Below are 17019 nucleotides of genomic sequence, written 5' to 3' on the forward strand. Positions count from 1 at the left end.
TATAATATGCAGAAAGAAGCAAACATTCCAAAGCTCATGACACCTTAATCGATTTTTCTTCTTTTATTCTTCCATGTGAACTGCTGCACAATGGAAGTTTGTCGAGAGAGATCAATGTCAGAAGAAAAAGAATTTGTGACGCATCACATACGAATATTAATATGATGATGAATAGAATAAAGAATTTCTACATGACTTTGACAAAGTCCATGGACAAAACGGTGTTTTGTTATGAGTTGGAAAAAATATGCGTAGAAAATCATATATTCCATTTGGAACATTGATTGAACTGAAAGACGTTTGAGGATTGTATTTTTGCAGAGTTGACAACAAATCGCCTGGTAAGAACTCAAACCAAGCCAAACAAAACGCAAAAAATTCACGGAATCACCATATGAAAAATTTAATACACTCTGATGAAATGCGGCATACTCTCAATTTATCCCATCGTATAATTCGAACAATTTTCAATGCATAATTCGCTTCAATTATACCGTTTGCAACCATCCTAAGAGGTTGCTTTTTTCACTTGCACAATTCTCACGAGACATGTACAAAATATGTGAGGGATTGTGTGTATTGTTTATACTTCCGATTCCGAGAAAAAGAAGAAACACATTCCGCATTCCGCCGAAAAGCACTCTAGATTGAATGGGAAATGGTATGTGGCATCAAATATAAACAAGCAGGTGATTGGCAAGAGTAAAGATGATTGAATAAATTTGAAGAATATGTGGAAAAAGGTGCCAAGATAGAGACGAACACAAAGGAAGCAAATGGAAGGCTCGAAGGTTTTAAGCAATTTTGATGGCAGGCTGCAGCTAAACTCGGTGGAAAAAAAAATTACAGTCTGTTCGATTGAAAGAAAATTGAAGCGGAATTGCCCGAAATTGAAATGGGTTTTTCGATGAAAATTTCACAAATGGAATCAATAAATGTCTTGATTCGCCTTAATTGTACCATTAAAAATGACGAGCTGTTTGTTTTATCATGGGAAACATGAGCTCCTGCTGAACTCATGTGGAAAGACATGTGTTTAAACCACACACACACACTAACAACCAAGTTGTTCACAACAAACAAAAACCAATCGAAAAAACCAGACCTTGCTTCATTTTCACCGTCACTGCTTGACTGTCATTTGAAGTTTGGAAACAATCCACTTAAAAACTGACAGTCCAATCATGAATCTTGAACTTTGAAGTTGATTAACAAAATGAATTTTTTAAACGACCAGCCTTCTTACACGGTCACAATTTTCAGAAGACTGATTTTTTATGTCGATTTTGTTTGGGTTTGTGTCTAATGAAGAATATTCAATCTTTTCAACGAAAAAAATTCACGAAAATGCGTCAACAAAAGCCCTGAAGCTTGTCAAAATGGTTGAAAATCCATCGTATAAGTGAAGTAAGCGGTAAGTAAATTTTGACTTCAGTATGGATGTATAGTGTGAGGTTGTTGATGTTTCTTTATGATCTGGTTGACAAGTAGTGCTCACCTATCCTTTCGATAACTCACATACTGTCTGTGCTCACTATCGAAGTCTATCCGGGGACACTATTTCTATTTCGATGGAGTGCCATTTCCAATTTTTTTCTGCCAAACTTTCAACTTGAAATGAGGTTCAAAAATGGTTAGAAAAACAAACCACAAGCACCCATATTTTTGGTCGATGTTGTTATTCTTCAAACAAACAATTATTTCTTTTCATGTGTGGCAACAAAACGCTTGTTTATTCTTTGCATAGAGCTTCATACACTTTATATTTATGAGGCCATATATTTTGAGGCCGCAGGGAAATATTGAGCTTTTTCAATAAGATGGTATCTTTTGTCGATGCCGTTGAAGAAATTGAATAACGTTCAGATCGGAACATCTATGTTTTCACTTGCTATTTGAGCACCGGATGCACCAATCACTCGTGGTATTGTGTACATTCTGTTGATTGTTTATAACTTTTGGCGATGCAATGTGAGCGGCTAGGGCACAGCAAGTGCTGTCCAAATAGCAAATGAAAGATTTGAACAGTATCGATAAATTCTGTATAGTCTACACTGAATTACATTGAATGTTGCTATTGATGAAAAATACTTCAAACACAGTGGAAAAATTGCCGTGATTTACACGATGATTTAGACGAAGATTTTACAATCACCAACTCATGATAAAATGTAGATCAGGTCTAAAATTTGCCATAAACTTCGTTCAAATCTACAACAGAATCTAGATCACTCATTATCGCAAATTGGCTGAAGACCATGTCTACGTGGTCTCAAATGTTGAAGCTGTCTCTCAATTTTCCTTATAGGAAGTCAATATACGGATTTAGTCTAGGCCATGGTGTAAGCTTGGCAGAATACACCTGTAGACCTGATCTACATATTTTCATGAGAAATATCTTCTGTACAACTTTGGACGTAGCGAAGAGTGAAATGCAAGTTATGAAATATAAAAAACTAAACATTAGCAAACTATGAAATTATAACATCTGAATGTTGCTAAAGATAGTAAAACCAGTCATGTTCTAACATGTATCGGAGTATGAAATACGGTGTTTGACACCAATCAATAACGAATGTTGTTCTATTCTTAGAAAAAAAAATCTTTCTTTATAATTCAATGCAACAACAAAAGTTAAATTACATTGATAACCATATGGAATGTAGTCATTTGGACTCAGACCAGTGAATCTCGCTCATGAACATGAAAGTCGCTCATGAACTGGGTGAAACAGAAAGTAAATTCCCTGCTCTGTTAACCCATTTAAATATGCATAGAATGTAGTTGGCCATAAATTTAGAAATATTTGATTGCAAATGCATAGCATTTCCATATAGTATCAAAAATATTTGCTATCATCCCTATCTGTTTCGTTATGTTTGATTCAAATTGGTTGTAAATTACTGTAGATTTTCTCCAATTAGCCGTTCAATCAGTGTTTAACCATTGTGTCTGGTTGATTGGGTGAGATTGGAAAATATTCAACTGTGCAGTGTGCAAACGATTCTGGCAGTTTCATCGAAAATGTGCCATCAAAATTACTAGAAAAAAGCTTGAAAATACACGTTTTCAGACGATTTAATTAAAATTAATGCCAAAATGAAGATAACCACAACAAAGGCATGCCGATTAGCAGTGTCGGGCAGTATTTGGCCAATTGTCCTTGCAAAAGTTCAAAAGCAGATGCATTTTCGGTTTGAAGCTTTATCTATAGCTTCATACCAAAAGTTGAATCAAGGACTCTAGAAAGAGACCAAACGAGAGAGATGAAAACACCGTGTGACAAAATAAAAGTTGTTATTTTGCACATTGGGGTTTTGAATGCACGATTTTAGAGGACCTCAAAACAAACATTTCTGCATCATTACTTTTTCCGAAAGACGTGTGAATAAGAAAGTTATCGATTTTGGTAGGTCTAAGGTAGCGCCTATCAACATATCACAGTGAAATTTGGTTTAGAGCTCTAAAATTATGATAGAAACCTACATTACTTGAAAGGTGAGACCTTTCCATAAATTTTGGTACCCTATTTATCAAAATCGGTTGGGAGGTTCGCGAGATATAGCAAAAAACATGTTTCGAGAAAAATGATAGAGATTCTTCATATAACTGCCTTGATTGATGCTGTAAGTGACAAAATCACGCAAATTTGTGGATTTTCTGGGTTTTTTATTCGATTAATCGAAAAATTACTTTGAACATTTTATCAAATTGTTTGAAACAAAGTTTGAATTTCGAACATTTTCGTATCATAAAATGAGAGAATTCCCATGATTTGGTTTTGAATTCAAGAACTTAGTTGAATATTGACAACTTAGTTTTTAATGAAATTGGAAAATTAGTTTCGAAATAAAGATTCATTCTTGTTTCTTTTCTTTTACATTTTCGAAGATTTTGAACGGAAATTTGAATTGTCCATTGGGCCGAAACAATTTTTTTTACTAATAAAATGTAAAAATTTAGCAAAACGTGCTATGGACTAACGTCAGCAGCACTAGCTAACGTCAGTTGTTGAGTTCAGCTGCTGACTCGTATTCGTTACATTATTGTAACGCATTTACAGTATAAAAACGAGAGTATCAGCAATCTTCCCATTGGTATACAGTTCAATCTTCTCATTGGTATGTTTGGAGGATATCTCATTTTTATACTGTTAATGCGTTAAAACAACGCAACGCATACGAGTCAGCAGCTGAGCTCAGTAGCTGACGTTAGCTCATAACACGCTTTGAAATTAAGTCAATTTTCTTGTCATCTCGGATTTTGTTTGGACGTGAGTTTCTTTTCAATTTTATGATACGTGAATAGGTTTTCTGTAGATGATAAGAGTGTACCGATGATCAATGCACTCCCATGGTCGTTTCAAGATCGATACACTCTCATCGTCTCGTGAGCAATCATGATTGATCGACTGTAGTCAAGTTTTTCGACACCAATTGACTCATAAACCGAGTGAAAAAAATGCAAAAAAAATCAATACCACGTATTAATCAGTAACAAAAATTGAAAACAAAAACACAAAAAAACAACAAACGAATCAACTTACCCAGATAACAACTTTATCGTCACCACGTCCAGCTTTTTGTCGCCACAACGGTACCGTTCGGCCTTCGTTCGACACAAAAACTGCATAGCACTTTGAAAGTTCAGCCGGACGGGTTTTCTTCACTTGTTCGCATAGTTTCCACACATTTTCCTCGCTGAATTGGATGGCAATTGTGGCATGGACACAAAAACACGCACATAAAGTGACAGGGAATTCAAAATGAACAAACGACAAAAAAGGAAGAGAGAGAGAAGAAAACAGAATTGGTTAGTAAAACAACAATTGGATTAGTTACAAAGTTATCTATGATTTATTAAGAAGAAGATTCATGAATCTTCAAGAGGAACAGAGTGGAAAAAACACACAAACTCGTTCAAAAAAAAAAAAAATGCTGAAAATTTTCATGCTGAAATTGCAGCTAAAGTTGCTGAGTTGGTACAATGTATGAATTATTCGGATGGTTTAATATTTTCGTGGATGACACAAATGTTGCAGAAGCAGAACGAAATCCTCTGCTTGAGCATTGCATTATTCGCATGAAACGCGCGCTCAACAAAATAAATTATTTGAGGCAACAGAAAAAACAACACACTCACACACACAATGTGTGTAAATGATTGTTGACGAAAGGTTATTTATCCGTTGCTCCACTTAGAATGCATTTCTCGCGCGCGCTATTCTTTTGCACGGGTATGCAACGTGTGCAATGGAAAAAAATCAACGAAAACCCAGCTCTATTCAATTTTTTCCGTTCATTTTTTCAGAATTTTTTTTTTTCGTCTAATTTCCTTCTTTGTCCGCACTAAACCAGTTCCTGTAAAATGGTGCACATACTATATACGCTATATGATGTATGCAATGATATACGACGATTTGTAATAACAATAACGAACGAACCAACAACAACACAAAAAAAAAACTGGACAATGTAATAAGCAGGTATTTTCAACATTTAATAGAAAAAATACACGCAACCAAAGCCATTTAGAGGGCACATTTCTTGGTATGAGGCGGATGAAAAGTAGCAGCATGCGTTGATTTGACAAGAGTACGGGGCAAAAAAAGAGCTACAAACGCAAATTGCAGGCGAAAAAATACAACAAAAGTATGGAAAATTGTTGACGTGTCAGGCTGTACTTTGCAGTTGGAAAAAAATATAAAACAACGGTGGTGGTGGCGACGACAGTAGTAGCGATCATTCGCTGGCACCGACGCAACAAATGGCAAAGGTAGCACAAAGTAGTGTTAAAAAATGTATCAAAATTAAAAGTAATAAAGAAGCAAGTCGGGTTTTTTCTCTCTTTGCTGCAATAATAATGTGGAACGCGTGTAATCACGCGGAGAAAAACATTCAACCCGTAATATGATTCGGTCGGTATCAGTTGCCTCGCCATCTATAGTTTTTAAATTAAAATGCATAAGCTACGTTATATGTACGCAAAAAGGGGGCTACCGAGAGAGTAGAAGAGTAGAAGGTACGAAGTGAAAGAGCAAGAATAACAAATAGTGAGTCGATTGTAATGATGACAGCGTCATACCAGCAAATAGCTAGAGATTAGGGATATTTTGTGGTAGAAAATCACCGCACAAAGTCAAACACATTCGGACACATTGTCCCTCTTGTCACACTTCTCGCCACCCAGCATGCCTTTGTTATTGCGGAACTTCTATTTTATACAGATTAACGGACATTTTCCGTTACGTTTTTGTGCAGCGTGTGCAGTTGTTGTGTATGCAAATGACCCGGGTGATTATTGTATTGTTTGGTGTGTGTGTGTGTGTGTGTGTGTCGGCCACTTTTAATTAGAATTTTCCTTTCGATGGGTCTTTAAATCAACGCGAATGTTTGAAAATAATTATGATATAGCGCGAGTACGCGACACACATTGTACGTAACTAAGTGCTGCACGCACTCATCCACCCACCCGCTCAATTATTTACTTCGAGCGGTAAGCATTTTAAGAAGTTGCCAAGCTTTAAACTTTAGCTAATTACGGACCAAAGTTTTTGGATAAAAATGAAACGGAGAGAGAGAGAGAGAGAGAGAATAGGAGGGTGAGAGTGAGAGTGACAGAGAGGGAGTAAGAGTGAGAGTGAGTGAAAGAGAAAAGGGAATGGGATGTGCTTCAACGCGGAAATTCCACCGCGGAATATTGAAATTTAGATGGAAAAGAAACAATTTCAAGTTGAAATTTCCAACCAGAAGAGATAACGAAGATCGAGAGGAGATGAAAGGGATGGTAAAGCGACAGAAGCAAAGATAGAGTGAGAGGCACAGAGGAAGAAAGAAAGGAGGAATAGAAACAGAACAGTGAGAAGAAAAAAAAAGAACGAATTTAAAGAGAAATGCACAAAAAAGCGCCCGAAAAGAACGAAGCGTAGCAAAATTTGTGAAGCCGATTAATGCTCACACAAAAATCCCTTCCAGTATAAAACCAAATGTGGTCTGGCATGGTAGAAAATGCATGGCTTTTTGTCGAAGGCAGCAACCGAAAAACGCATGGCTTGTGCACATTTTCAAAATGCAAGGTCTGTTTGCTCAGGCAAACGATGATGGCAAACATTTTGGTAGCTATTGCTATGTCACACAAACTGCAATCGGGTCTCAACACACACCGCATCCACGTTCTCGTGGCAAATGTGAATTTTAAGTCGAAAATTCGTTTCGCAAACACCCACACACACACACCAAAGCCCTAACATCCTGATAAACATCCCGGAACGCATTTTGTTTGAAGAAATTCTGGTGAGAAATTCATGCTGAAGTTGTCGGCCGACAATTCAATCGATATACGGAAAACTTGTTTGAAAAATTGCTTCGCATAATGAAAAGTATACCGAATCCGGCGTAAAATCATTTCGAAAAACATGTTTCACCATATTTTTTTCTTTCGATTGCAGCGGAATATTTCTAGAAAATGGGAAAGAGAGAGAGAGAGAAAAAAGCAAGCAAAACTCTCTCACATGTGCCATGATTGTTTTGTACAATCGTGTTTCATTTGTATTTATGACATTAACACAATGTTGTGGCTAATTAGCGTATTCGGGTGGAAATGTGAGCTCAATTTACTTTCATCAATGCTCATGGTAAGTCACACATACACACACAAACACTCGAACGCTCGCAGAGAGTGTATCCAAATATGCGCGCGACCTCTATATAATATAGCGTTGATGCACGAATTTCCAATTCGTATCCAGAGAGCGATTCTTTCTATTTGCTGAGCTGCTGCTGTTGCCTTTTTTTACGATTATTTCTATTTAAATTTGTTCGTGTTGTGTCAACATAACTCAACATTACAAACATGATATGGACGAGCGGGGAGAGCGAAATGAAACACAGAGAAAAAATAATGCGAAACACAAAAAAGAAACCAACCACCAGCACCAGCACCGAAAATGAAATGGCGTGGCGACTTTTTCTCATACTCATTTTCGTTAGAAAAAAAAAACTTTTTAATGGCTTTACTTTTTTGCATTTTTTTTTTCTGTTTGTTTCGTCGAATAATTTGTGGAGCAGCGAACACGGATTAAGCGAATTATTTGTTAGAAGTTGGGAAAATGAACAAAACCAACGTAACGACGCACAAAAGAACGAATAATACCGAAAACAAAACAAACGAGAATGGAAAAAAAAAACAACAACAACCAAATCAAATCCATTTGTAAATGATTTCATTTTGTATTTAAAGCTAACAAAAGCTTAGCACTCGACCAATTTCTCCAAATGGCTTAAAGTGTCAGCGAATATGTGTGTTTGATATAGGGTTTGCAAACGAGCAACTGGGTAAGAGAGGCAATGAGTTAGACGAAGGGAGAGACGAAGGGGAAAAGGTTGGGAGGTAATGAGTGAGTGAAAGGGAAAAATAGATTGAAAAATAGAGATGAAAAGTGAAAGGTAGACCGAGCAAAACGGGAGAACAAGCTCATAAATCAAGATTTATGGCCATGATCATCGCCAGGTACTTTTCGTGCATCGCTAAACTCTCGCTTATTTAGTCGCAACGACTAGCGACTAACCCCAACGAATGCGTCACCAACAAAAAATTCAATACAAACATTTCTGATTGGATTATCCAGGGTTATCATCTGATTGCTAGTGATTGCATTCAAAAAGCCGATTAGATTTTACTGCTGGCGATGAAACACAAACAGTATAACAAAAATGAAATGCGGAAAAACAGAAATTATGTGCACATTTCTAATGGGCTGCAGGGAGAAAGAGAGAAAAAACGTTTTTATGGCATTGACGTCAGTGAAATCATGATTATCTCATTGGCGTGTGATGAACGAAAGTGTTGGGGTGATTTATTCAAATGTAGAGCAACAAATTGGAGTGAGAGGAAGTGCAAGGACGATCAGAGAGGGAAAGGGAAGATAAAGAAAGGGAGAAGAAGATAGAGAAAGACAGAGAAACGGAAAGTCGAGAGGAAAGCAAAGAGATAGAATGATAAAAAAAGGTATGACTCGCTCGTCACTGGTCAAATTAAATTACAAATTAAACTGAATTGTGAACGATGTTTCAATGTAGGCAACAAGTCTTAGCCAAAGGTAGCCATAGTGATGGGCTGATTATTCATGAGCTGTACGTTCGTCAATCACCGGAAATGTGATGCAGTTTAAGTACATTTCCGCAAAAATCCGTTCAATCCCATCGTTTAATGAAGATTCAAGTGGGGAAAATGTCTTGCACATCGTTGACTACGCAGAAATTATAGTCACAAGAGTTAATCTAAGCGAGTCAAGAAGCAATAACGCAATTCAGCTGAATAGCTAAAGAAGCACTTCTTTTCAATCGAAACAAATTCTGTGGAAAATTGAATTTCCGCGCAATCCAGGAATCGAATTCGATGGAATGAAAATACCAATTAACCGCAGAGAAATTTTGCCATCTTTTGCCAATTAAACGGTGAAGGTTTTGAGTAAATTGATATTGATTTTTTATGATTTGATTCTTATTTCTACTCGATTCATATTCGCTGCAGGTCAATTTAGTGCTCGTAATTCAAAGCGTTTGAAATTATCGTTTAATTTCATTCGTTCTTGGATTTGTCACACGAAGATTTGTTTTTTTGTTGTTCATTATTATTCTGAATGGGGGGGGGGGGAGAAAAGTCATGAATTGGCCACGCTTCGGTATGGCACTTTAGTGGCGCCCCAAATGGATAAGAATGGCAAAAACCAAATAAAAATGTACACCAAATCAAAGTAAATCATATACGTGACTTCATCGTAGGCGCGCTCGCGCGCTCACGCTTCGCATACGCTCCACCAAATGAATATATATGTGCGATACAATTCACATACACATCGAACAACCATCTCATTAAACATTCATTGGACATTATGTATATATATTTGAATTGCATGCACGCAATAAGTAATCGTAGCCCATAAATCATTTTATTCATTTGTTCGTGTGTGAATGTGAGTGTAAGTGGCAGTTTGAAGTTCTTAAGAATCATTTCGCTTTGTTTTGCGCCTTTCCGCGAGCGTGATATTTCCCTTTTAGTTCTCTTGGCATTTCCCATTTAGTTCCTTTTGGTTGTTGGTGCTTGAAAACTTTGAAAGCATTCTGCTTGCCTTTTTCGCCCTTTTTGCTCTGCCTCCCTCTCTTCGTCCTATTCTCTCTCTCTCTCTCTCTTTCTCTCTGTTGCATTGAATAGAAGTGAAAATTAATGTCATCTTCATTAAAATTAATATTTGACCATGACACGGCCCACTTGCAATAATTGTGGTTTTGTGCTATTGAAAACGGGAATGTGACACCACACACACACACAACACTAGACAACAGCTATTTTATCTAAACACATTTTCATTTGACAAAAACGAATTCAACACAATGAACAATGTATGTGTTACAAATGACGAAACGAAACTGCAATCCAGCCACACCGAACCTCAGTACACGAACTATTTGAAATAAACCGAATTGTGTGTTGTACACACTTAAACAACGAACCATTCGTTAATTTAGAATAACGACTGTGGTGGCACAGAGCATGACCGAGACAAGTAGCAACGGAGAACAAGAAAGAGGGACAGCGAGAGAGTGAGATAGAGATGAAGAGGCAAAGTGAGAGATAACCGAGTGATCGAAAGAGACAGGGACATCTCTGCTCAACAGAGAGATACGATAGAAATGCCAAACATCAACAGTAAGCAAAATTGAATAGGGCCACATTAAATCTTGTTGTATGTGTATGAAAATAGATTGAATTGAAATTGAAACGAGTCGTGTGTGCATCCCTCATCCATTTCATTCAAGTGTCTGTTTTACTTATTGTTTTCATTTCTGCTGTCCATGTTGTTCGTCTTAATTTTCGGTCAACCGTTTTCGGAAAGCATTGGTCGTGTTTTTTTTTCTCTGCTGTGACACTGTTGGATGCTGACGGTGACGATGGAAAAGTAGTCTTTCACCCAAAACGCCAGTCACACGATAAAATATAACAATTGATACGGTGACCATGTGCAGAAATACAATTTTTTCGAAACATTTCCATCCACTTTTAGGCAGGAGCTCAAGCAAAACCAAACAATGAAAGAAATAGAAGTGAAGCAAACAATGAATGAAGAGCAAAGAGTATGGGAAAATTGCACATTTAAATTGTTTGCACAGCATGGGGATTTAGAATAATTAAAATGTTGAAATCCGGTCGCCGAAAGTTGCACGGCTCTCGGTTTTGTATATACCAACTGTTGGTTAGTTTGCAGTTTTAGTGAAATGAACTCATCCACTCTCTGGGTCGCTCTTCCTCTCTGCAAATTGTTTCGAGACAAGTACCGAAATCGGCCGAGGCCGCCGCTGCTTCGGCAAATACAAGTATGTGCCACACACGTCCTTTATCTCCCTACCTCTCTCTCTTTCTCTCTCTCTCTCTCTCACTCTCTCTCTCTCTCTCTCGTACATGCATCGAGCGAACACAGCTTTCGACCAGCGTTTGCTGTGCTTGCGGTTTTACTCAACGGAAATGTGTGTGTTTTGCATTGCTTATTCATTTGATCAAATTTAAATATACACTTGTAGTTTGGTGAGTTGAAAGAAATGAAGTTGAAATTGAACAGAACTAGCACACGCAAAAATTGAGCAGAAATACCGCCCAATTTTTGTTTATGAACAATTAATATTTAGTATGGCGTGGATGATTCCATTTTGCTGGTGCTTTGAGAACTCTTTTTTTTCGTTTACTAGTGAATAAGTTTGGCAATGGTTCTAAAACATCGTCATATGTGCAATGTTTTGCTGTGATTTAGCGTGAAAAGATAAATTTGACTGCAAGCATTGTGCGGCACAAGGGCTGGGTAGCGATTTTCAATCACTGGCTGGGTAATCGTCCATTTTTGCCGTAAAACACGTCATGGTTAGCCAAATGATCGTCATTTAGATCGTTGATATTGTTTACAACGACACTTGTTCATAGCAAACACTCTCTTTCATTCTCTTTGTCTCCTTCTCTGTCTGCTTCTCTGATTCAACCAAAAGCTCTCTCTTTGTCGATCTACATTTCGCCTCGCTTTTCTCACTTCGAACATGAATTCTACCCGTTTTTCCATCCTCCTCAGCTCACGGTGGCCTGGTACTCAAAGAAGGTCCCTCTTAGAGGGATTGTATTCGAGCGAAAGTTACTGGAGCGAAATGTGTCTTATCACATTTAGAGTTCGCAAGCACCCATCATGCAGTTTGCTGATGCCAACTCAGCGATATCGAACCACTGACGTGCTCTCTCAATCGCTGGCTCTTTACTATTTTTCGACTCTCTCACTTTGTATCTCTTTCATTTTCATTCCTCTTCTCTCACACACTCACTCTATTTTTGTATTGTAATAGAAGATTTCAAATATCACTCGTTTGCTTTGTGTACCCATCCCGGCCGCTCTCACAAAATACATTCTCTCTCTCTTCTATTCGGTATATAGTAAACCCTTTTAACACTTATCTCGCTTTCGATTCGTTTTTCCTTTGCATTGGCGTCGTAAAATTATGCAAACACTCTTCTCTCGCCGACGCACAACGATACAACTACAAAATCAACGTTTTTCCGAAAGGGTTGATATTGAAACGTAAATGAAATGGCTTTTGGTATTATTATCTTTTGGTAGCAATCTTTCAATGCAGTTTTATGCAAAAACGGATATTTTTGTGCTGCGACGAAGAAATTGAGCGCGGACTCCCATGCAGACAAAGAGGAAAATAACACATGTAACCAGAATTGCATAGTAAAGATGCCGTTGGATCATTCAAAGAAAGCGTTGGTTTTTTCGTTTCAAAAATATTTTCGAATCTTCTAAAGAGAAAGGTCTTGTTGTATCGTAGAAAAGTGGTTAAATGATCATTTACCATATGAGTTTTTTTTGCCATTTTGGCCCGAGTCAAAAGAAAAACTCTTCAAAAATCAGTTCTGATTTGTGTTTCATCATTACGATGATATGCTTGTTCATTTTGATCAAGATGAAGAAATGTTTCGCTAAACTATGTTCCACACCAGACAAACATAAAGTTAACGTGAAAATTTGCCATGCACAATTTTTGCTAGGGACGTTTGACATACGTAGATAACATGATTTCAATAAACTTGTTCCCATCGTTTATCGGGGAGTGTAGTGCATTTCATAACTACCAACGATAAGAAAACAAAGTCAAGAATTTCACTGCATCAGAGAGAAACTGATGGAGCTTGAGTGAGAGTCAGAGTTCTCAAGCCCCGACCAATAATACAATCCTCACTGAGAGGGAGAAATGGAGATAGTCAAAGACTAAAAGAGAGAAACAGGTAGAGTGACAAAGAAGCATCTATTCTTTTCCCAAATCCTATAGACTTTATGGCGAAAAAAAGTTTTGGTTTGCATCGATTCATGAAAAAGTTGGCATTTTCGTCTCAATATCATAAATAAGTGTGTACTGAAAAGCTGAGCAACGAGTCCATTCTATTCAGGTTTGGTTCAACAGTCTCGGATGTATGTTTTGTTTTTTTTTTAGCGAACACAAAAGAGAAAAACACTCGTCGAAATGGATGTAGACAAGATTTGAGCGAACGTTACAATAAAACGGTAATTAGCGCGTCGAAAATAAAAGCGGACAAACAATGAAAATGTGTTTGTGTGTGCACGAGTATAAGAAACAGGCAATTATCTTTCAATCGCTTGTTGATACATATTGTCACATTGCAATGGCCACCATGGTGATGTGGTGTGGGATGATGGTGATTTTTGCGCATTTTATGTGGTTTTTGCATGGCATAAACTTATATACGACCGTCGATATTTTTGCATTCGAATGATGTGTTTATTGGAGGATTTATGAAAATGCGATTTATACGTGGGCACCATAAATAATTTTCGCATGGGACGAGCGCTGAAAAGTCAGACCATGCATATTCATGTATATCTCCCTCAACTTGCAAGCCGTTTGTGTTAATATCTTATGTCGTGGCCCATTGAATCATTTCCAGTGTCTTATACACTTTTGTCGCGCGTTTGCCATTTTCGTGTGTTTTTTGGGCCATGGTTTCGGTGCCGTGCAGAGTTATACGCATTGCAATATATATATGCGCCAAACGACGAATGTGAATTGGGTGGCATTGTCTTTTCATCTCGATCTCAGGCGCGTTAATATGGCCATAACTTTTTATTGTTGATTTTATAGGAGTTTGTGCGCAAAATTTTATTCATTTCGTTGCGAAATGGGGACTGGAGCGCGAGAAAAAGATGTGTGTTGACGACGAAAGGAACGAGTTCTTACATCGAAAGGCAAGAGTCATATTTAGGTGCTAACTTTGTGCGACTTTAATTCAGATCAGAATGTGGTAATGATGGTGGCAGCGTTAGCGGTAACAGTGACGGTGACGATGACAATGACGACGACGACTTTGAATGAACTAAAAATGGACCAACGGATGGAATGAAAACCGTGAATAAAATCGCTTTGATGTTGGTTCAAGGCTTGCGAAATCTGTTGATTCAGTTGAAGGAGAGGAAAATAAAACACGAACGCCGCCGATTAGAATGAACACTTATTCCTTCATTTCGTCACTTGTGAACGGATATGAAAAACACCGCAACATATTTTGAATCGATTTGACTTTGAGATTGTGACAAAATTCCGCTCGCTCGCTTTGATAATAATGTAATGATTCCGTGAAAACGTGGCCCAAATATGAGCAACCCCATAGCTTGTAGCAAACTCGAAGTGACCGCTGACGCGTACACTTTGTTGGTGAGCACGTGCCAAATTTCTTGGTTAGAGGTTAAAGATTATCCTGTTTACCGGGGTCGCATCGTTGTCGTCGCTAGCACCACCTCATTCACCACGTATCATAATTTTACGAATCAATAAAAACGAATAAACATGGCCAAACACACACATAGAGAGGGAGAGAAAGATGCACGATCTTCATGCCTTTCATTTCGTCGAATTTTATGACCTATCTCGTTTTAAAAGGACCCACCAAATTGTTATTTACGAACCAACACAGACATTTCTTTTGAGGATCAATGTTTTTTTCTTCTTCTTCTTCTCTCTCTCTCTCTCTCTCTCTCTCTTTCTCTGTCCCTCGTTCAATATGCTTCGAATAGTGAATTGGATGTTCAACTGTTCATTGGAAATTGTAGCCAATTTTTTTTGGAGATGACTAAATTTCGAAAGTTCTTGGTGAGAAAATGGTGTCCATCTTTCGATATATCGAACATTTGCAAGCAGCCACGCAATGTGCGTTGTTCATAGTTATCGTTTCGTGTCGTAAAACGTGACCAGACCAGTGAATATATTACTTTGGTGTAGACAATTGAGAGATATTCCGAATGGAAAATGTCAATTCACACCTCAAAATAATTTTGGCTATGAATGAAATACCACGCGAGCTGTTTGCTGTGTAAATTGCTTACGAATACTTCAACGGAGTGAAGAAGGAGGTGGTGATATGAATGAAGTTTCTTAGATAATCAATTTCCCTGCAAATTGGATAAACTCATCCGAATTTGAAAATGGATGATAGCGATAGAAATGGACGATTTTATAGATTTTCTACTATCGGCAATGGAATCGATGCCGTGGTTTTGTGCCATCTGCAATGGATGCTCATATGCGAGACACATTCTGTTGCATGCACTCTAACCATTTCCTCCATCTCCTCATCTACCTTCTGCCAAAATGCAAATCTCTGTGTGATCGTTGCACATCGGTGCGGTTTCTTCGCTCAAAGCATTATGCACACAAATTCTAAAGGCAAATTACCATTATGGTTAATGCCATTATTATTCCAGTCAAATGCATTTCGAACAAGTGAAATATATTCAAAATATGTGTATCTATACATTTCAGGCCATCAATTGTGCAGCGGCCAGTGTTGTTTTGCAAATGCCAAGAGTTGCGAATTTATTTATTTTTTCTCCTTTTACTCGATGATGTTATCAATTTAATGTGCCTGGGTAGTGACCGCACGAAATCAATTTGCAATGTGAAGGAAGTTGAATTGGGAGGCAGAGAGATAGTGGTGATAGAGGGGATGCGAGTGAGTAAACCGAGGAGAGAGTAAATGAATGAAAACCACACGTTATCATCAAATGCTATTTATAGAGTTTGCATAAATCGAGGCGTAAATCAATTTTTATTTGAATAATGGACTGGCCGATGGTCATGTGTGATCTGTTTTCCAACCCAGGTCATCTCTAATCGGGGTTGCATTCCAATGGAAATTATCGAAAAAAAGAAAATGGTCAAATCAATTTCGCTTCAGTGTTATGTGGGCTGTTTCATTGGCATGCGACGCATTGACGTCTATGAACAATATGCCTTGATTTGTTTAGCTTTTCACTGTTTCATTCCCATTTGAAGCAAATTAATAAACTGCTTGAAATATCTATAGAAAATATATACGCTTCGACTCCAATTAAACCCGGTCCGTTCATCGCACTTGCACCTCTCTTCCATTTGATAACCTTAAGTTCAGCACATAATTGATTATATTCAAGGTCACATTCTGAGACCCCGATAAAAATGCCAATTCAATCGTTTTGAAGAGAATTTCGTTCGAAATTCCAGCAATATCGAATTCTCTTATTTCAGATTTTTTTTTTATCAGCTGTGAACTGTTGGTCGTTGTGGACGTTATTACGTTAAGGTGGGCTATCGCCAAATATCGTTCGATTCGAATGGAATGCAGCTAAAAACGAATTTATTTGGAATTAAATAAATGAGAGGTACTGAGAAATGGGCCGAGAAATCGATTCGAATACAATATTCAATTTGGTGTTGTAACGAAAATACTATTTGCATGGGCATATCCAATATCAAGGGTGGGTTGAGTGTTTGTTCGATCGTCCACAATTTCAGTTCGACGAAACTTTTGTTCGAGAGTGTTGAGTTCGTCGAGGGTGTTTTGTGTTTGTTGAACAAATCATGAATGAAACATTCTTTTTTCAATGTTTTGACTCAATTTTAACCCGAATCAATTGCATGTTATGTTAGATGTAAC

At 37.7% G+C, this 17019-nt stretch overlaps 1 protein-coding gene across 2 annotated transcripts in view; it reads right to left on the reverse strand.

Annotated features, from left to right (window-relative positions):
* Window positions 1-17019, reverse strand: part of LOC129574390 (protein N-terminal glutamine amidohydrolase) — an 84267-nt gene that overhangs the window by 19243 nt on the left and 48005 nt on the right. For both annotated transcript variants that reach the window (XM_055456372.1, XM_055456373.1), the window contains exon 2: window positions 4547-4700. In XM_055456372.1, the coding sequence (XP_055312347.1) occupies window positions 4547-4700 (154 nt within the window). The remainder of the gene's footprint in view (window positions 1-4546; window positions 4701-17019) is intronic.

Source organism: Sitodiplosis mosellana, unplaced genomic scaffold (assembly GCF_009176505.1).
Source record: "Sitodiplosis mosellana isolate CC-2019 unplaced genomic scaffold, AAFC_SMos_1.0 Smas_scaffold_6162, whole genome shotgun sequence".
Lineage (NCBI taxonomy): Eukaryota > Metazoa > Arthropoda > Insecta > Diptera > Cecidomyiidae > Sitodiplosis > Sitodiplosis mosellana.